Source organism: Epargyreus clarus, unplaced genomic scaffold (genome assembly GCF_041222505.1).
Source record: "Epargyreus clarus isolate Ecla_fem2 unplaced genomic scaffold, WU_Ecla_fem_2.2 ptg000021l, whole genome shotgun sequence".
Taxonomy (NCBI): domain Eukaryota; kingdom Metazoa; phylum Arthropoda; class Insecta; order Lepidoptera; family Hesperiidae; genus Epargyreus; species Epargyreus clarus.
In genome coordinates this window covers 11,532,811-11,555,292 of record NW_027332228.1, presented here as the reverse complement: position 1 = coordinate 11,555,292, position 22,482 = coordinate 11,532,811, and the positions used below count along the sequence as shown (strand labels likewise).

Sequence of the window (22,482 nt, the reverse complement as noted above, 5' to 3'; positions counted from 1 at the left end):
AGGTTGATACGAGGATAGTACGTTACTACGTTCATCTTTTTCTATATACATACTGATTTATGTATGTAGAAAAAGTAGATTGTCCATAGCTAATGTTTCTGTAACGGTCTTGTCATGTTTTATTCTATTTTTATAAAACTGCGTTGCCACTTCCTAGTGGCAAATTTTACGGAATCATTTTCTTTTTATTTCTCAGAATGACAATGCACCGATTTCAGTTTTTGTAAAACTATTGTATTGTGCCTATTATAATAGATACAAAAATCATAGTATTTATTAAAACAGGGTTGACATTACTATAGAGTTTTGCGTACAGAATAATAGTCAACAATTTTAATGATACGTAAAACTAATAATAGATTAATAAGTGATAAAGGATGAGATGTCTTTTTGGCTCTACGCGTATGTAATATTGTAGGAATTATATAATTTCTTTCCATAGGCCCTATTCGACGTACTGAAGTATTAATTTTAATTATATATTAACTCATACTTTTTAAACAAAGTTGTGCATATTACTTATGTGCCTTTAAGACATTCAGTCAAGATTTTGACATTAACAATTTGCTTCGTAATTTCCAGGAAACAAATTTTAACGTCATTCTAAGACGGAAAAGAGTAGATTTCATAATTACCTATATGCCTATAATATTACAATATTCATCAGTTATGTTGTCTGAAGTAATACTAGACATCTTATCAAGATCTGGAATTCGATAGCATTCTTTTGATCTTATTATTCATTAAATATTTCTTGTAGGCTCGGCGCACTATAAACATTGAATGATATTATGCAAAGCTGTCAACGCTATCATAGCAGGAAGTGGACCTAGTTATCCTACCCAGTATTTATTTAAAATAACACCTCGTGAAACTCATTAACTTCTAATTTAGCGAAGTTATTAGACTTTAGCAATATCAGTAGGAGAGGGGCTATCCCGCAAGAGTTTTTACGAAACGATTGCAGACACTGCATACTGTCGCCAGTAAATAATGTTAAGTGCTAGTTATTGGAGTGAAATCAATATTACCTTGGTTAGTTACCCTTGTTATCGATATAAAAGACGTGAACTACACCCAGACGGTATCAGTTCATAGCTGGGCTTAGAGTTAATAACTCATTAACGACAAAATGTACTCCAAGGTAAAATACGTGCAGTTTAGAACCAGTGATATTTTGTTCGATAAAGTTCAAAAGTGACAAAAAATTCGGTGATCTACCGTTCAGTCTAATAAATGTGGCGAAAAATGTTTCGGAATTGTTTAATGGGTGAAAAATATCAAGTATCCTTCATCTAAAGTTGCTACTGCCACCCATGGACCTTCAGATAATACCAGTAGGCAGTCTTACCTTCAGTTGATGCGTGACTATCCTTTAGGGAATATGTTTATCCCATGCGTGTACGACGGCACCACCACCAAACCTGCCTCGTAATACCGGTGTGACACCCGCGATATTCTGGTTTGATAAGTGATAAGGGATATATATCAGTATGGGGCTTTAACATCCATCTTCTGGAGTAGTAACATGTCTTTTGATATAACTCTAGTTCTACTTAGTGTCGACTATAGACATGTATATATCACAGTTACCACTCAAAAATATCCTTATTTGATCCTTTAATCACATAATTATAAAATGTTATTTTTGTTTTAAAAAGTTATCTTTTCTACGTAGTTTATCTTTTTTCTCCGTTATTTTTATGGTCCTTTGGTTTCCTTTACAGGTTCTTTGCCTCGCCGTGGTCATCGCCGCAGTAGCTGCTCAATACGGGCATGGAGACGGACATGGCCATGGGCACGCGTTCTCTTCCCAGCACATCTCGCGCCACGACGGCCCAGCTGAAGTCGTTCATGTCGCGGGACACGGTCACGGAGGCCACGGAGGCCTAGGAGGTCACGGAGGCCACGGAGGCTACGGAGGCCACGGAGACGGACACGTTGTAGACTACTATGTAGGTTTTTAAAATATTGATTATCTTCTTCATTTACTTCTCGGGTACTAACTGCATTCCTCGTTTTTTTTCGATATCCCCAATATGGACCCTTCCTGTGTATTCATCTCTTTTTTATCTGAATGTCTTTCCGGTGTACACGAAAATTTTCCCAAAATATATAAAAAACACAGAAAACGTGCAGGCGAAAGTTTTAAAACCGGTAAATCCTAGCATGTCCTACGAAACAAAACGAAAAATGTTGCCAATTTTGAAAGACATAATCAAAACTATATTTTGCTTCCCAGGCGTACCCTAAATACCAGTTCGACTACAAAGTGGAGGACCCTCACACCGGCGACAAGAAGTCCCAGCACGAGTACCGTGATGGCGACGTCGTGAAGGGCGCCTACTCGCTGCACCAGCCTGATGGCTCCGTCAGAGTTGTGGAATACCACGGCGACAAGCACACTGGGTAAGGATATTTTTATTTACATAGAACATAACACTCGCCATACTATTTGGTGTATAATACGTATGTCACCGCCGTCCTTACAGGGGTCACTGGTCGTGCGGTTCTAGCTCCCACTCTTACCGCCCACAACCCCGAAATCCCCCATTTAGTGGCTTTGACGACATGCAGAGGATACTGTAGCCCTATTCTGATCCTTGAACTATAGAGACAGCAAGTTTGGTTCTGAACCATGGATGGATTCGGTGTCCTTTATTTTGTCAATCACACATGTACCCTTAAGAATTACGTTTCGATACACTTTTTACACTCTAATACACTGTTTAAATCAGAACATAGCAAGGCTTAACACTATAAGGTAGAAATTGACGTAGCATTCATTCTGCCGTTGTCGGTCCAAGATAATTCTACCACGTTTAGAATTTTACCTATCAGAATTTTAATACCTTAAATTTCAAATTAAAAAAGTATTCAGTATTCCAAATTCAAAAAATAACGATCCACAATGTCTTCTTCTGATGTCAATTCTTAGTAATCTCATGACAGTAATGAACAATGTTTGATAAACACTGAAAAATTGTTAACCAAAATCAGAGACTTCTAACAACGGCGCTATAACTTCAAACTACAACCTCTATACTATTATACCTCTCTGTGTTTACTTAACTGATAACTAATTGTATATTTTTTTTCTAGTTTCCACGCTGATGTCAAATTCGGCACCCACCATATCGTCCCTGCGAAACATTACTAAGCTGTTGAACCAACTGTGATACTGATAATGTAATTGTAATTGTTCCTCATGTGATTGATGCGGATGGTGTGTTATATCGTGTTTGTGGTTGTTTGTTATGAAATGGTTTTACATTTTTATACCTAATAAATGTGCTTAAAATAATTTTGGACTTTTTCTCTACCAACTTTCCTATATATACAAAACGTGAAAATGTTTCAATTGTGTGTCTGGTGTAGAAATATACTGAACTAGAGAATTCATACGATTTTTAAAGCATAACTTGAATGATTTAAAATATAGTACTCCTACAATTTAGAGGAGTCCAACGACACCTCATATGTATCCATATGCACCCATATGAGGTGTCGGGGTATATAATAATAATAATTGTTGATTTCAATCTCTAAGGATCATAAATCATAATAAACAAAACAACAATTCAGATATCTTAATTATACAATAATAGATTTTCATAAATTAACATGCATGAATAAAACATTGTAAGTTACCAAGTATAAAACTAATTAAATTGAATTAAATCAAATTAAATTAAAAATATTAAATTAAATATGTATATACAATACATATAATATGTAAATTAAATTAAATTATATATGTATGTATCCATCAAGCCATTTGGACTGCAGCACCAGCCAAAGAATAAGACATACATGCATACTCATTCATATGCTCAAAAAAACTGAATATATTATTATTCTCCGCAATATAAATATCTTGGCAATATTCTGCAACTACAAAGCGATATAAATATTGACTATATTCTCATATCGAATCATATCAAAACCCTATTTGTAAGAAAATAATGTCTCCTTTAAAGCTTGGATTATTTTAATAACGTGCATTATTACATAAACCATTAATTACAAAGATTATACTTAAAGTCTGGTGATTCCGATAAATAACAGGTTTAAATCATAATTTACGAAGTTTCTTACCTAATCACCTTGTTAGATTTCGCTTTGTACTTAGAAAAACGAATAGGAATTAACAAACAGATATTAAAACACAATAAAGCAAAATATATTTTCATCTATCGAAATTCACAATAGATAATTATTTTTTGTCTATTAATAAATAATTAAAAAACCAACGTTACATTACAGGTGTCACAGCCTAGTGGTTAGAAACTCGACCTTTCAATCGATTGGTCTGAAGTTTGTAACCCAGGCACGTAACTCTGATTTTTCAGTTACACACGTATGAGAAATTAATTGTTACTTGCTTTAACGACTAAGGAAATATTTTGAGGAAATCCACAGCCAGAGAGTTCATAAAAAATCTTAAAAGTGGGTGAAGTCTACCAATTCCCACTTGACCAGGGCGGTGGACAATAGCCTATTCCTTAATGGCTACCTACGTCGTAAAAGGTCGTACTAGGTGCTCTGACCAAATCAAAGGCCTCACCAAGATGTCTGTTACGGAGTACTTTAGAAAAGCAGACAACCGAGCACATTGGTTGGATATGCAGCACGCCAGCGTAAAATACTTCCAAAGCAGCCACTAACTTCAGCCATGAACGACTGAGAAAGAAGAAGACGTCGAAAAAGACAGCCATATGTCATAATTTCGCCGTTCTTCAGTAGATTAGGTTCTGTATTGATAAATTCATCAGTCCAGTCAGGACAAGTGTTTCATTAGTTTTTTTTTATAGTAGTAGCAGACGAGCATGCAGTCCACCTGATGGTAAGTGGCTACTGCCGCCCATGGACGTCTGTAGTCAACCCCAGATAGAATTGGATATTCCTACCTGAGGTCGGCCAAATATACGCCGCTGCCCCTGAGGACTAAGCTGGAACGCCTCGGAGAAGTTTGTCTCCCTTACCACACCCTTCAAACCGGAACACAGCAGCGCCTAACACTGTTCTTATTAGGTAGAAATAGGTGTGGCGGTGGTGCCGCCGGAGTCGAACCACAAAGAGTTCTACCACCTTAAATATAGATAAACCGGTAATTTACAACACATATGTCAAGAATTTGACATTGATCTTGAAAAATAAATGCCGGTTGAAGGTTCTCAGTGCGATCGGCAAGTACCATCACTCGACTTATATAAACTGTTATTTCTTGCTCAAAGATATTATTATGAAGAACTCTATTTGTGATATAGTTATGTACTACTGAGAATATATCTTATAGAGAGATTAGAGATTATATCTTATCCACAAGGCAAGTGGTCAACTTTATTATTGTTTATTTTACAGACCGATAAACATAATCAACGCTGTTCGTTGATAATTCTTTCCGAAGTAGATTATATAACTAGGTGTAGTCAGGCGTATGAGCCCATAACCGTATTGCATTACATTAGTTAATTATTTATTAAGTTAAGAATCGCCATAAACAATTGCAAGTAACTTTTATTGTACGTTAAAGTTTGTGTAGATTTATTCGTAGAAATAAAAGTTTTTTCTAGTCAAGGGGGGAACCTTATAAAGGTAACTTGGTGCCTTGGGAGAGTCACTGGGATATTTCGGGATATAATTGAACTATATCCCCTAAGTGGCTCAGTTCTTCAGTGCTGCGTCGAAAATTCTGAGATGACCAATCGAATTGCGCTGTCTTCTCACAACGGTGCCTGTAAGGGTCCGCACGGGAAAAGCTTACGCTCCTCTCGCAACATAAAGTTTTTACGACGGTACATGGTCGTGCATACCAACGTCCTCCAAGAGTCGTTGCCACCCGCAACCCTTAAAGCCTCGTTTTAATCGCCCCTTACAATATGCAGGGCAAACCATAACTCCGTTCTACTCCCGAGACTTCAGACCCAAAAATAAATAATAAAAAAGGTCTGCATTGTCAGCACATTATTTTAACGAGTCGATTATCTAATATCCTCTGTATTAACAAATAATTACCGGTGAATTAACCGAAACGATCACTTTGCGAAATGATTGCGCATGTTGCATATTAAAACACTGTGATAATCCTAATTGCCACCTATTTTAGGTGAAATCAAAATTGCCTTGATTAGTTACCCCTCGTCGATATAAAAGTCGTGTGTTTTAGTACTACGCATCAGTACAGAATTACATCTACTATTTACCTATTCAGCTAAGCATCAAAATGTTTGCGAAGGTAAGTGTTATATGAATTATTCATTTACTAAAATTTGGTTTAATTCTTGTCCTAAGAAAAAAAATTACTATGGTGCGCTAAATAATTGTTTCATAATATAATATTGTATTCGTAGCAATAATATTTGCTATCAAAAATTTACAGTTAGAAAAATAGTCAACTATATTGGCCTTCTAATGTTATAAGTGTTGCTAAAATACGTTAGCCCTCTCCCTGAAACTCGGAACTAATAGTTTTAATTTCTTATTTGAAGACTTTATAACTAATATGTGGGGCTAAATGAACAGCCAGACATTTATGACACGACAGACGCCACATTTATTTGGATTTGAAGGAGAACTCGTTATGTATTTTTAATAAACCTCATAATAGTGTAATACCCCCAGAAATACTTCTAAGGGACATTTTTACCACATGCTAGTGTTCAATGTCCACATCATTGTAAAGTATTTTAATTAATTTTTAATGTATGAAAATTCTTGAAGGTATTGTGTTTCGCCGCCCTCGTCGCTGCCGTGGCCGCATACGACCTAGGCCACGTGCACCACGGACATGAACATGGACATGGCCACGGACACGCGTTCTCGTCCCAGCACGTGTACAAACACGACGACCACCAGGAAGTAGTGCATCACGGACATCACGGACACCACGAACACCATGGACATCACGAACACCACGGACACCATGATCACCACGGACATGTCGACTACCATGTAAGTATTACGTTTTCAATGCGTTATAACTTAGGGGTTAAGTAAAACGTGTGTGGACGTACATGCCTGAATTTAGGCTAGTACGAATAAATATACAGTATGAATAAACAAAAACATAACTTGTAAAAAAAACAAGTCTCACAACTTAGTTGTTCTACCGTAAAAAGTTGTGAGATCCATGTAATAAGAATACCAAGTCGTTTAATTTATTCAGTCCAACTTAAAGGACCTTCTGTCTTAATTTATTTCGCAATTAGCTAACCTTACCATATCAATATTATTTTTTTTTTACGTTTTTAATAAATAGACTTGGAAATCATACTAAGCAATCTAATTTAATGTAATATGTAGTACTTGTGAGATTCATTGTGTTTTCATCGCATTATATCGCATTACATAAGTAAACACTATTGTATTTTAAAATATATGATAGAGTTGCTTCTCTAGCTATATTTATTTTTTCTTCATATCTATCAGGCTCATCCCAAATACGAGTTTGCATACAAAGTGGAGGACCACCACACTGGTGACATCAAGTCTCAGCACGAGCACCGCGACGGAGATGTCGTGAAGGGCGTCTACTCGCTGCACCAGCCTGATGGCTCCGAGAGGGTAGTTGAATACCACGGCGACCACCACAGCGGGTAAGGGATCTTTTAAAATACTTATTATATTGGAAACTCTACTTCTAATTCTTGAACATCATTATCTAGATTCATTCGACGTTCATAGATTGCTTCTAATTTGCAGTAATTTAAGAAACAACATTAAAAATGAAACATAATTTATTAGCTTGCAATACATCATAGCTAACAAGCTGTTTCCTTTCCAGATTCCACGCTGACGTCAAGCATCATACCCATCATGTTCATCACAAACATCATTAATTAACTTCGAATTACATCATTAATGATATCCTGTGATCTTTTTAATATTAATTTTATATATCTTTCGTGATAATGTTAAAATTTAATTGTATCTTTCCCAGTAACTGCGTGCATTATAAATAAATATTCTGTCAGATTATATCTTTTATTATTATATTCTTTAACTATATGATAATGGCGTATTATAATGTAAAGTACAGATCAGTTCAGAAAAATCAGGAATTAAATAGAACTTTTTTCTAAGAATATTTGCCTATGGTGATCAGTGATAAGCAACCTAGTGTGATGACTATGACGAAATCTCTCAATTTCTCCAGCAGGAGACATTTAAAGCCAGATGTGACGTCAAATTAAGTAAATAAGTCAAAGTAACATGTATCATGTATGTATGTGTGCATGTATGTATGTAACATAGAGGTGGTAGAACCCTTTGTGGTTCGACTCCGGCGGCACCACCGCCACACCTATTTCTACCTAATAACAGCAGTGTTAAGCGCTGCTGTGTTCCGGTTTGAAGGGTGTGGTAAGGGAGACAGAGTTTTCCGAGGCGTTCCAGCTTAGTCCTCAGGGGTAGCGGCGCATCTGTGGCCGACCTCAGGTAGGAATATCTAATCCTATCTGGGGTTGATTACAGATGTCCATGGGCGGCAGTAGCCACTTACAGGTGGACTGCATGCTCGTCTGCTACTCCTATATTATAAAAAAAAAAAATCTAGTTATTTTGACCTATTTACTTATTTTGATGTATCTAAATATTTAACTGAAATCATCATGTAAACCAAAAACTTTTTTAACGACATCATTAAATTTGTAAAATTAGTTTTTGATAAATACTTTGTTATGTAAAATTATGCTAACAGTAAAGTAGCAATGCATTGATAGCTTATAACAATCCACACTGCATTTCTAACGAATTAGATAGGTAGGTAACATAACTGTACATATTATATATAGATTAAAATCTTTCGCCTAACAATAGAATAGATGCAATGACAAGACTTTTTTTGCATAATTTGCACGTTCATGGGAAGCTAATATTTTTTCTACATATTTTTTGTTTTATTGAAAGTAATCTAATCACAATATATGAAGCGTGATTATAATATCGTGATACAATGTGAACTGGCGTGTGTTGATAAAATATCCGGAGCTTGCGGCATTTATTGCCAACTATATCTATTGCCGGTGAATAATTTAATTGCCAATTATTTTATAGCGTAATCAATATTGCCTTAGTTATCAGCTACCCCTGATTTTGATATAAAAGTGCTGGACAATAGTGAGCTAGTATCAGTTCATTGACAGGCTTAAAATCGTAAGCATTAAAAAACTTTAAAATGTTCGTAAAGGTAAGAAAACAATACAATCTTATTATACAATATACATACAATACAACTAAGCTTCCATATTGCGCTTTTTAAATTTTAAAAGTCTGGAGTTCATCTCATGTTGTAGAAAGCTAACTGATCTGGATACGTGTTTATTTTAACTTGATACCTAATATATCATCAACGACGGATAATAAAATATTAAAAGGTATTAAGGAATATTAAGAAGTAGTCACCCACGCACATTCGTAAAAAGCTGCATTTATTCTATTGTGCATTAAAACCACAATAAAATGTTCTATCCCGTTCAGGTACTTTCCATCGCTGCTCTTTTCGCTGTAGTGGCCGCACAATTCGGTGGTCATGGACACGGACATGGATTCTCTTCCCAGCACGTGTACAAGCACGACGGACATCATGAGCCCGTGCATGTGCATGGACACCATGGACACGACCACCATGACTATTATGTATGTCTATAACAATTTGTTTTGACTTTTTTCAGAAAATAAACATGTGTAGTTTGCTCAGACGGCACTTACAACATTGTGATCGAACATAGAGATTTTTTAAAACAATTTTCTAAATTTTTTCATGAATCTCAAAAAGAATAATAGTAAGTAGAGTTTTCAGTACAAAATATCCGATACAATAGGAATACTATAGGAAAAAGCTGCGTACATTTTTGAGATTCTATAAAAAAAATCTACACAGATCCTATTCTAACAAACATGCAAAAATCAAAATTAAATTTTCCCTTTAAAGTCGTCATAATTATAATTCCTAATGATTAACTCCTAACTTCATATATATTACAGACTCACCCAAAATTTGAGTTCGACTACAAAGTAGAGGACCACCACACTGGAGACAAGAAGTCCCAACACGAGACCCGCGATGGAGATGTTGTTAAGGGAGTGTACTCGCTGCACCAGCCCGACGGCTCTGAAAGGGTTGTTCATTACCACGGCGATAAGCACTCTGGGTAAGCTTTTAGAAACATATTATAAAAGTTAAAGTAAGTATGATGATATTATAAGAGTTAAGTAACTTCAAATTCCACCTTACGTTATATTTTTGTGCATGAGAGGGGAAATAATACGATGAAACTTTTTATGTAGTATACACTGCCAGTATACACAGCTGAAAGTCCAACGTATAGCCGTGCGTTTTGATAAATGTTAATTACCATTTTAATCTTCGATAAAACAATTGAACTAACATTTAAGGCTTCCGAAATTAGAAACGGACAGATTTAAAAAAACAGTACTAACAAGCCTGTTTTTATTAATATTCGTAAAAAGTATAATAAACGGCCAGAAAATGGAGTGTTTTGGAACTGCTGTATCTTATTGATATACATATAATTGAAAGCAATATATAATACTAACAATAATATTTTAAATTAATTATATTTTTTCTTCCAGATTCCACGCTGACGTGAAATACAGCACTCATCATACTCATAAGCATTATTAAGTACTTAAAACTAAAAAAAACACTCGACTGAACCAAGCAGTAATTATAGGATTATGTTGTGCAATTTTGAACTACCCTTGTATATGAATAATAAACTGTTATTTCTGCCTTGTTATTAGAATAAATTTACTGTTATCTTTTCTTTAAACTAATAAACGAATTATAAAAATACTTTAATTTTTAAATAATGCCTTTATCCCATATACAATCCTTTCCATACATGGCACCTTAAAATACCAATGTACATAGATTTTTTTCCAATTGTAACCATTTCTAATTAGACAACGTTACTTAGATATTTATTTATACCAGCATCGTTCTCTAACATACGTATACGTATACATTGTAGTGTATTGTACTCTTAGCAAGGGTAGAACGCTGTTGTTTTCTAGTGTGTATCATTTAGCTATTGACAATGTAGGTAAGGTGACGGTGAGGTGGTAGAAGACCCTTGTGGTTCGACTCTAGGGGGCACCGCGGCTACATCTGTATCTGCCTAATAATAGCAGTGTTAAGAGCTGTCTTTTGGATTAAATGATATTGTAAAAGAGACATAATCATCCCAGGCGCTCCAATATAGTTTTCAGGGGTAGGTCTGTGGTCGACCTCCGAGTGGTCTCTAATATTTTCTGTAGGGCTGATTACAGATGTCTATGGGAGGCAGTAACCAATTACCATCAGGTGGACTGCATAATCGTTTTACTAGTTCAATATTATAAAAAATGTAACTTAACTAACAAAAATTTTAAAATTTAGACGCCAGTGCAACATACAACAGTAATTTACTTAAAAATAAGTTCTGTTCCATTTGAAGTCGGTTAATATGAGCATTTGAACATTACTCTTTGCTACGTAAAGTAAAGATTTTTTATAATTTATTTACTTAATTCCTTAATTGTCAACCATATTATAATAGTAATAAATAAAACAATAAAAGAAAATAAACATGTGTTATTATTTTAATATCAAAAACCATTCATAATAATATGATTTGGCTAGTGGAAAATCTCATTTATTTTAACATTCTTAAATATATAATTATGTTATACCTATATATAAAGTTATACGAATGATGCCAACACGATGAATATCTTCAAAGATATTAGCCGTAGAGACGATCTTCAACGGATTTTCGTAATCTATAGTTTGTCCACAATGCAGGTAGGGACATAAGCTTTGAACTCAAAAGATAAACAGTCAAAATTTGAAGGTGGTAGAACCTTTGTGGTTCGACTCCGGCGGCACCACCGCCACACCTATTTCTACCTAATAACAGCAGTGTTAGGCGCTGTGTGGTCGCATACCGTCGTAAACACCAGATGTTGTGGGAGGAGCAAACGCTCCCCCAGAGCCCTTGGAGGACTCCGGAGGGGGGGGGGGGGTTTAGTGCGGTAAAAATCCCACATAACCCGGCATCGCTCCCACGTCGTCGGGTACCTTTTGAAGGTTTCCCCCTCGAAAAGAAAAAAAAAGGAATCCTATCTGGGGTTGATTACAGATCTGCGACATGGGCGGCAGTTGCCACTTACCATCAGGTGAACTGCATGCTCGTCTTCTACTTCTATATTATTAAAAAAATCTTAATTTTATAACATTGTTATGCGTACCTCATGATAGAACTGAAGCTTGGTTATAGGATATTCGCCTAGCAAAAAAAAACTCAATATGTTCGGTGTAGTGACAGAATTAATCGGAGAAAGTCTCTTTTTCATGGAAGCACTATTATATATTTAACATTGATCCTAAAACCGTGGTTGTAGAAAGTATAAGAAAACTAACTCTTAGATGCTCTCAGGGACCTGAATTCTGATCTATGGGCGGACGCTGTAAGATATTCGCTGTAAGATATACGTAACACTTGTATTTTTCAAAAGTGGATCGAGCAGATACCTAAATTTTGTTTTCTTTTTCTTAATATTCAATATCTGAAGTCCCACAGAGAACTAATACTTGAGGATATGTCCATATAATTATGACGTCAGATCTATTATGCCATCCGATGATGCTTAGTTTTAGATAAAAGTTTAAACGATTTTACATAAAAAAACATATTCGATAGAACCTTCTATGCGGAAGCATGACGTTCTAATTTTACCACAATCAACCATTCCCATGGCAAAATGGTCACTATATTGATTTTATACGCAGAAGTTTAATTTCCTGTTATCAACGACGTAGATTCTATTGATTCCTGGGTTGCGGGGGAGTTAGTGCGGTAAGAATCCCACATAACCCTACGTCGCTCCCACGACACAGGGTACCTTTTGAAGGTTTTCCCCTCGTAAACAAAAAAAAGATTCTATTGATAAATGAAGAGCCCTTTTTGGTGTAGTTGTCTGTGTACCTACGTGATACACACGTTTGTGTATCTATTCTATATACCCGATAAAAGCATATCAATCTTAATATAGAGCTAAGGAAGCGTTGATTTATATTTAGATTCCTTTTATCAAGTGACACTTGAAATAACTCTACATCACGGAATCAACTCCAAATAACTCTAGTTTACTTGCAACGGGCCAGTGCGTTTATCATATTGTAAAACTGATAGCATATAGCGATGTCTCTGTGTTACTGGGACAAATAATGCACACTCGTACAAAAAAGGGACTTTGAAAGTCACCTAGCGTTGAATAATGGACCTATTCTTATGTCTGTTTTATTGGTCTCTAGGTATTTTTAAGGAATTCGACGCATAGCTCAAATTTAATTTTTGAAATATCTATCTTAAGATCCTCATGTACGATGTGAGCTATTGTTCTCTCCTATGTGGGAGTGACATAAGCTAAATTTTATTTTATTGGGGAATTGGACTTTTCGGTTTTATAGTAATACAAGAAGTGTCTGAAATATAGGTCGGTAAGATGATTTCTTCATCGTAACCTCTGTGAATTCTGATTAGATTTCGTCATGAATATTGATGGGCATCTACTATAATCTACATGCAGATCAGATCAAATCAGATGCAGTTACAAGTTATAGAGTTACATGACAGTCAACTACTTTCATTACGAATAAAAAAACTATAGAAACATTTCGTAAGCCGCGATAATCTTTTCCGATATCTTGGCATGCAAATTGAACACTTATCTCTAAACACTTTGAAAAAATTAACAAATATTGCACAGCAATCAATTAAAATCGTTAACGCCAATTAGAGCGTGGTCACGTTATCTTGCTATTGCTATTATTTTTGATATATAAAGCGAAAATAATGCTGATACAGTATCAGTTCATGTTGAACACAAAGTTAGAGTAACAAGCAACAGGAAACTAAAAATCCAAGAAAATGTTCTCCAAGGTATTGTTACATATTGCTTTGGTAAATTAAAATCAAGTTTAATAATTTATCAGGACTATGAAATGTTTGTTTTTAGCGATTTTTTCCTTTGAAAGATTTGAAAAAATATATTAAAAAATATTATTACTACAAATTATTCCCTTCAATCGTTACATTAAAAAACGCCAATTAAAAGCCACATAAAATAACATTTCTGAAAGATACAAATGTATTTTCATTAAAAATATGTTAATCTTTAAAATTTTAACGATAAATAATATTTCAGATTGTTTGCATCGCTGCTCTCATCGCCGCTGTGTCAGCCCAATATGGTGGTTACGGACACGGTCACGGACATGGCTTCTCTTCCCAGCACGTGTACAAGCACGACGGACACCATGAGCCCGTGCACGTGCATGGACACCACGGACACGAACATCATGATTACTTCGTAAGCATTTGTAGCTTTTGTTTTACATAAATTTTTATTATCTAATCTTTAATATGAATAAACTCATATAAGTAAAATGTAGTTTAGGTTTATTTTTTTTTACCATGTATTGTAGCATATGGATGTATTGGTTCCAGAATAGATTGGAGAGATTAGATAAGAGTTTGTTTATTTGTTACATTTTAGACTCATCCCAAATACGAGTTTGAGTACAAAGTGGAGGACCACCACACTGGCGACATCAAGTCTCAGCACGAGCACCGCGACGGCGACGTCGTGAAGGGCGCCTACTCGCTGCACCAGCCTGATGGCTCCGAAAGGACCGTACACTACCACGGCGACCATCATAGCGGGTAAAAAAAATATTAAAACAAAAAAAGAATACATAAAAAATATTTAATTTTCCAATGTGATTTCCTCGAAAAATAATCTCATCTTAACGCTGTATTTGTTTCAGATTCCACGCTGATGTTAAGCACAGCACTCATCACATCTACCACAAACATCATTAAGACGTCACACTAATGTAAATAGTAAATATCATACACATCAATATACGGTCCGGAAAAATTGCTATCAACTATCTTCCCAGTTATGTGATTCTTGTTAATGCATGTTCATTGTTCTTGTTGTATTTTGTTACTGTTAAATTATGTTATGTTTTCTATATTTTCTACAAAATAAATAAATTACATTAAAGTTTATGCTTTCAATTTATATTTCCTCCAACATATATCTATAAAGTGCAGATAAAAATATAAAGAATTAATAGCAAGTAAATGGAGTATATTCATCGTCTATTTAATTCAAAAATATTTATTACACGACATTCAATATTAAACCATGTGATTTTGTTAATAAAGTGAAGAAGTTATATTATAGTCTGATTCATAATTAGGCGTCCAAAATGTAAACAAAGAAATGTTACTGTCAAAATTAACAAGAAACAAAAACTTTAACAAACTCAACAAAAAACGAAAGCTTTAACAATTATACACAATTTAACTAATTCGCTATGAAAATGAGAAAACATTCGAGTTCGATCACAGTCACGAAAATTAATAACATCAGCTACACAACTTAAAAATGACGGCACAAGAAATGTTTTGGAATCCGATTGTGTTACCATTATCACATTTTAATTTTCTACCATAAATCTTGCTTTTTATTATTGTTACTGTATGGAATGAAATTGAGGTAATATAAATAATAAACAATGTAAATTAATCTTAATTTATTTAGATTATTATTTTATTATTGTTGTATTATTTAATATCGCAAAAAAATGAGAAACTACCATTTGAAACATATTTTCTTAATAGGTCAACACCTTTGTTTACATTTTGGACACCTAATTATGAACCAGACTATAAGTAAATAACTTTTAAATGTGTATGTGAATAAATTATGGAATGGTTTAAAAAGTTTAACTTCTTTGCAAATATTAATACTTATACGATATAATATAAATAAATATTAATACGATGGAAAAATTGGTTAATATTGCATCACTGCGAACATTTTCCCTTTTTTTTATTTTCTACGAAAATAGATTACATTATATTACATGTATTTTCTCTTAGTAATTCAATTCATCATAATATTCATATTTCTGTTTTGAAACGAATGCGATGGCCAAGGAAGTTTACATTACAAGGCAGTTTAAATTAACGGCAATTTAAACTTTTATGGCCTGCACCTATATTTATGCTAATAACCGTGTTACAATTCCAATGAAGACTTAACACATTATTAAAATAACATAAACTGAACTGATAAATCTTTGAAACGATGTGTAGAATAAGTTATCGGGCAATTTAATAGACAGTAAACTACTGACTTTACTTTACTCTAGTAGCGTACCAGCCTGATGGATAAGGCTATAATTAAAAGCAGTTTCGCTGATTGGCAGGAGTAATTGAAAGTTTTTTTCTGAACATGGAAAAGTAAAAGACATTAAAAAAGCAGTGATAGCCTAATTGTTTAGAAACTCGGCCTCTCGAACGAAGGGTCAAATGCTAGGCACCTCTGATTTTTCAAAGTTATGTGCGTATTAGAAATTAATTATAAGTTGCTTAAAACGGAAGGAAAAAACTTCGTGAGGAAACCTGCATACCTGAGAAATTTATATAAAAAAAACATCTCAAAGGTATGTGAAGTCTACGAACTCGCCCAGCGCGGTTGACTATGCCCTAATCCTTCTTATTCTGAGAGTAGACCCGTACCCAGCAGTGGGACAAAAATGGGTTGAAGACGATTAAAAAAACCAATGAAATTAAATATGACTTTTTAAAATTATTTGACCTTGACTACTTTACATGTCATGCATGCGACACGCACATGAGTCACGAAGACACTTCAGCGAGTCAATGCACGCCTATTCAGCTCTTTTTATGATTGATCATATAAGTTACTTAATTACGAATAATAAGTCTATGTGATCTGATCTTATAGATATCTCGAAAAATATGAATCACATGGCACCACATCCGTACACACTAATCCTAGTAAACTGTTCAATCAAAATCAATGCAATTTTATGTTTTTATTATTTGTTGAAGCTTAAAATAAGATAAACAAATAAGATTCTTGTAAAGAAGCTCTAAAGACGCCGCATCGCTTAAATGCGGCCGACTCACATTACTTTGGACTCGTTAAATGTTGGTAGATATTATCGTGAACTAATTATTTTTATTGTCGCGGAACACCGACTGCTCGAACCGACAAGTATAATTATGTAACTCAATATACATAGTAAATAAAATAATTTTACGTTTTACATAGGTCACTGTACTAGCAGTTATTTTTTGTTTATTTATTTTTATAGTACAGAAGCATAAAATTCACGAGATAAGTGACCACTGCTGTTTATAGACATCCATGAAATCCAGAAAACTAACTTTTATCACGTCACTTTTATCAATAGAAGCGCTTCTGTAGTCGAACTACAAATAATTCTACTATATTCAAAACCATAATTATGATTATACCAAGCTCTCTAAATTAAGCCATCAATTTTCGCATATTAAGTTACATGGTTAAAGCGGCATTAAAGATAATAGCAGAATAAATGAAATATAATGTGATTCGGTTCTATTTTATTTAAATACTTTATTTAGAATGAAATACATATCATCTTATAGACATATCTTAACTGTCATTACTGGTGAGAAGAACAGATACTACCAGATATAACTTAAAAAAAATTTACATTTGTCAAATGAACAGTTAGATTTTCACCAATTTTATATAAAACAATAAATCGCCAATAAAAAACTATGATTATGAAACTAACACATTTATTAATGTGTTTATTGCAAAATTTACCTAATGTTTCAATATATAGCACTTTAACGAAACTTTCACAAGATAATTGCTATTACCAATTGTTATTTTAATAATCAATTATTCTACTTGACATGTTATAACCTTGCTGTCTTATCATTGTTTTTATATATAAGTCTTATATTTTTGTTCGTAGTTATCAGTTCACTACAACACACGGACGTTACAATATCATTTAAACTTGTAATTTACAAAAAATCTAAAATGTTTTCTAAGGTAATTTTTATATACCTATAACATTTTTAGGTTTCGTAATAAATAAAATATAGTCAACATATATAATGATTAATTAAATATAATATTTCAGATCCTCTGTATCGCTGCTCTTATCGCCGCTGTAGCTGCTCAATTCGGGGATCATGGTCACGGACATGCATACTCTTCCCAGCACGTTCACAAGCACGATGGACACCACGAGCCCGTGCAGGTGCACGGACACCACGGACATCACGGACACGACCACCACGACTACTATGTATGTTACATTTATGTTTTTAATAATTTAGATATAACTTGTCCTAAGTTTTTAATTGTTTTGAGTGTTTTTATTAGTACTTAACCAAATTGCACTGTTCCATAAGAATATAATGTTTTATTCCCTAAGTAACTCCTATTTAATTAATCGATGAAATTACAATAGGAGCTATCCACTTCATAACTTTCAAACTTCAAAACCCAATTTAATAGCTTTATGTTTTTGTCGTATATTATTTATGTTTTTGTCTTTTAGACCCACCCTAAATACGAGTTCGCGTACAAAGTGGAGGACCATCACACGGGCGACATCAAGTCTCAGCACGAGCACCGCGACGGCGACGTCGTGAAGGGTGCCTACTCGCTGCACCAGCCTGATGGCTCCGTGAGGAGCGTGCACTACCACGGCGACCACCACAGCGGGTAAAATAATATTTTTCATCTAAGCTCAGTCTCAGTCTATGATTAATTTGACTTAATTTATATTTTATCATTTTTGTGACTTAGAAATGATACCTATATTAAGATTGTTTTCCTTTTTTTCAGATTCCATGCTGACATCAAGTACGACACCCATCATATTGTACCTCACAAGCATTATTGAACAAAATAGGAACAAATAAGTAAATACTCGTAAATGTTAATAAATACATAGTTGTTGTTTTGTAAAATACGAATATGAATAAATAAAATTTATTATACTATGTGCTGATTTTATTGGTTAATATCTTAACTTAGTATATATCTTCAAATATTCCTAAAAATACCTATTTATTTCTGTAATAAGTAGTAAATTAACAAAACTCCCTCCAAATTGGAGCAGTAGCTTTTATGTAAGTGGATTGTTTATGTATATTGAGCCGAATTGAACCGATCTACTATAAAATATATAATGAGATTTTTAAAAGGAAATTTTCATAGTTGTCATAATGTCAGTGACGCATAAAGATAACATTACACGTGTTATAATCGGGGCGAATAAATAATTCAGTCATCTCTTGGTAATTCGTCTATACTACACTACACCACACTACTTTTACACCTTTTTACCCTTATGAAAGTTGTGGCAAAATATTGTTATTTCTCTTTTCTAGTTTGAAGCGTGCAGTATAAATTAACAGATGTTTGTCATTTAGTTTCAAAATAAAGGTAATTATAATTTAAATAAATAAAATTATGGTAAAATTCCAGTTCCATCATACCATACAAGATTGATTTTATCTTTTTTCCTACTCCGTTTATACAAAAAACACAATTTAATCATGGTTTTAGACCGAATATAAATAAAATGTAGACGTGCATTCCACATTGCTTTATCTATTTCTGCCTATTAACAATAGTGTTAAGCGTTGATGCGTTCTGGCTTTAAAGGGTCAAGCAAGGGAAACATATTTTTTTCCGAGGCGTTCCAGCTTAGTCCTCAGGGATAGCGGCGCATCTGTGGCCAACGTCAGGCAGGAATATCTAATCCTATTTGGGGTCACTTATCATCAGGTGGACTGTATACTCGTTTGCTACTTAGATATTCCTACCTGAGGTCGGCCACAGATGCGCCGCTACCCCTGAGGACTAAGCTGGAACGCCTCGGAAAAGTCTGTCTCAATTACCACACCCTTCAAAACGGAACACAGCAGCGCCTATCACTGCTGTTATTAGGTAGAAATAGGTGTTGTCACTGTAGTTCCGGGACTAGAATAGGGCTACGGTATCCCCTGCCTGTCGTAAGAGGCGACTAAAAGGGGGCTTCCGGGGTTGCAGGCGGCAAGAGTGGGAGCTCGAACCGTCCAGCAAGCGACCCCGGGAAGGACGGCGGTATGTGTGGTCGCATACCGTCGTAAACACTACATGGTGTGGGAGGAGCGAAAACTGCTCCCCCAGGGTAGAGCCCGATCGGGGCATCGCGCTTGGAGGGCTCCGGTTGTGTTCCGTCGGAGATCCCGGAGTTCTCCAACAATGGTTGAGGACGGCCACCGGGGGGGTTTTAGTGCGGTAAAAATCCCACATAACCCGGCGTCGCTCCCACGTCGTCGGGTACCTTTTGAAGGTTTCCCCCTCGAGAAGAAAAAAAAAAATACGTGTGGCACTCGGAGACTGCCGCGGTAAAGCTATTGCATAGCATTTTTTATGCTATGAAAACGCTCAGAAAGAATTCCAGAAATACAATATATTCTTCCATAATCATCAACATTTACATTAATACATCTTTATCCACTATTTTATCATATCTCCATTATATAAGACATTGCAAATATCAGCTGACATTTCATAACTCCAAGCAAGACTGAACATTCTAAAATATAAAATAGAAAAGTATTTAATAAGTGACGTAAAGTATTAACAACCAGCAATATAAATGGATCAATGCGATGTGCCTGTGGCATTTGGCCGAATGTTACAGGTACATCGCATTTTTCATTAATAAATGCACTTTGTTTATTCATATATAAAACACTTTGTACACAAATTATTTGTACCATAAATCATAATGGCGTTTTGATTTTGTGCTGTCAAGTCTGTCAGTTGTAATTGTACGTTTAAAAATAACAAACACTCTTTTACGTTATTTTATCAATCCAGAATTCAACATAGCTTATGTTGATAAAACATATTATTTTGATAATATGGTAATATAATTTTGAATTTTATAATGGGAATATAAAATATACTTCACGCAATTTTAAGATTTCTGCACGGATTATAAAAAAATGTGTATTACTGCCATCTGTGTTCAAGTTGACGAATTAAGGTTATCAAATAAAATAATAAGGAATGTAAAATAATACTTTATTCAATTATATCCATATTTTTCTATTGAAAGTCAACAACTCGGTTGCCTGGAGACTTGATATCCAACAGTCCTCCACCGCTATTTTCACTTACACCACCAGGGGCGCCGGCAGCATTTGGTCAAGGTGACGGCGCACCAGTATGCCATTTTCAGTTCTGACTTCATAATGGAGTCTACCTAATCTTCGGATGACGACTCCGAACTCCCATTTAACTCTTGGGTTGGTGTAACTGCGGACTTGTACCTTATCACCTTGTCCGAACTCCTGCGTTGGCGGTGCATTGTAATGTAATCTGGATAGTGGGGCGGATTTCTTAAATAAGGCATGCATATAGGTTCTTACCTCTCTGCCGAACATTAACTGATAAGGTGATAACTCTTTTGTATTAGGTGTACGTCTCAAGCGTGCCTTGACAGTTAACAGTTTATCAAATAAACTTCCGCTCTTGCTGATATAAAAGAACATTCAGGTATTAGCCGATTATTTTCTTTTTGTACATTCAAAAATTTAAATTTTAGCTTTGTATATATTTCTTCAAATTCGTACCTGTATTTTATTTCCTCTTCTAAATTTTCTTCTTCTGTAAGCCATTCAATTTTTTCTTGAATCGCGTAGAATTTGTTCAAATTTTCTTGTAAAGAATTCAGTCGTATATTTATTTCTTCAATGTCAATTTTTTCTATTCCCGAAATGTAATTTTCGGTTCGTTTCATTAACCCACGTAATTGGCTCGTATTTCCTTATTGTTTTTTAGTTCATTCGACATCTCGTCGCCAATATCAAATAAAATAATAAGGAATGTAAAATAATACTTTATTCAATTATATCCATATTTTTCTATTGACAGTCAACAACTCGGTTGCCTGGAGACTTGATAGTTGGATATCAAGTCTCCAGGCAACCGAGTTGTTGAAAGGTGTTACTTATTTTCGTTACGGAATTTCTCGATTCGGTCGCCGCGCTCAAAGCCCGCGATAAAAGCTATGCAATAGCTTAAAAACAAATGTAGAAATAGGTGTGGCGGTGGTGCCACCGGAGTCGAACCACAAAGGGTTCAAGGAACCTTCAAAATTAAATGCAGTGTTAGCCTAATGGTTTAGAAACTCGGCCTCTTAGAACAAGGGGTGCGAGGTTCAAATCCTAGGCACGGTATGATGTTTCAAAGTTATGTGCGTATTAGAAATTAATTATCACTAACTTAAAACGGTGAAGGAAAACATCGTGAGCAAGCCTGCATACCTAAGAGATTTATATAATATATATACGTACTCGTATAAGCACTTGGCCAGCGCGGTGGACTACAGCCTAATCCTTCTCATTCTGAGACGAGACCCCTGCCCAATAGTGGGGCAGTAATGGGTTGATGACGGGACCGTAATACGTCGTTTTGGTTCAATGGTATACGGTTGACAGTTGGCAGTCATGATCGTTTGTTGCAGTTAAACTTATCTAATTTTAGCTAGGACGTCTATAAAACATGAAACTATTCTTATTT

At 34.9% G+C, this 22,482-nt stretch overlaps 2 protein-coding genes across 2 annotated transcripts; both read left to right on the top strand.

Annotated features, from left to right (window-relative positions):
- Nucleotides 1-1,001: 1,001 nt before the first annotated feature.
- On the top strand, nucleotides 1,002-14,736 carry LOC140750857 (uncharacterized). The gene is made up of 14 exons (XM_073084580.1): nucleotides 1,002-1,144; nucleotides 1,728-1,955; nucleotides 2,243-2,409; nucleotides 3,103-3,154; nucleotides 6,724-6,893; nucleotides 7,425-7,598; nucleotides 7,787-7,820; nucleotides 9,481-9,639; nucleotides 9,988-10,154; nucleotides 10,597-10,638; nucleotides 11,014-11,080; nucleotides 13,935-13,949; nucleotides 14,215-14,379; nucleotides 14,566-14,736. The coding sequence occupies exons 1-14, from the start codon at nucleotides 1,133-1,135 to the stop codon at nucleotides 14,734-14,736; spliced, it is 1,623 nt and encodes a 540-aa protein (XP_072940681.1). The 5' UTR covers nucleotides 1,002-1,132.
- Nucleotides 14,737-18,025: 3,289 nt separating this feature from the next.
- Nucleotides 18,026-18,625, top strand: LOC140750856 (cuticle protein 19-like; the record flags this gene model as incomplete). The annotated part of the gene is made up of 2 exons (XM_073084579.1): nucleotides 18,026-18,199; nucleotides 18,455-18,625. Coding segments are annotated over 2 exons (345 nt in total), but the record flags the coding sequence as incomplete, so codon positions are not given.
- Between the last annotated feature and the right edge of the window lie 3,857 nt (nucleotides 18,626-22,482).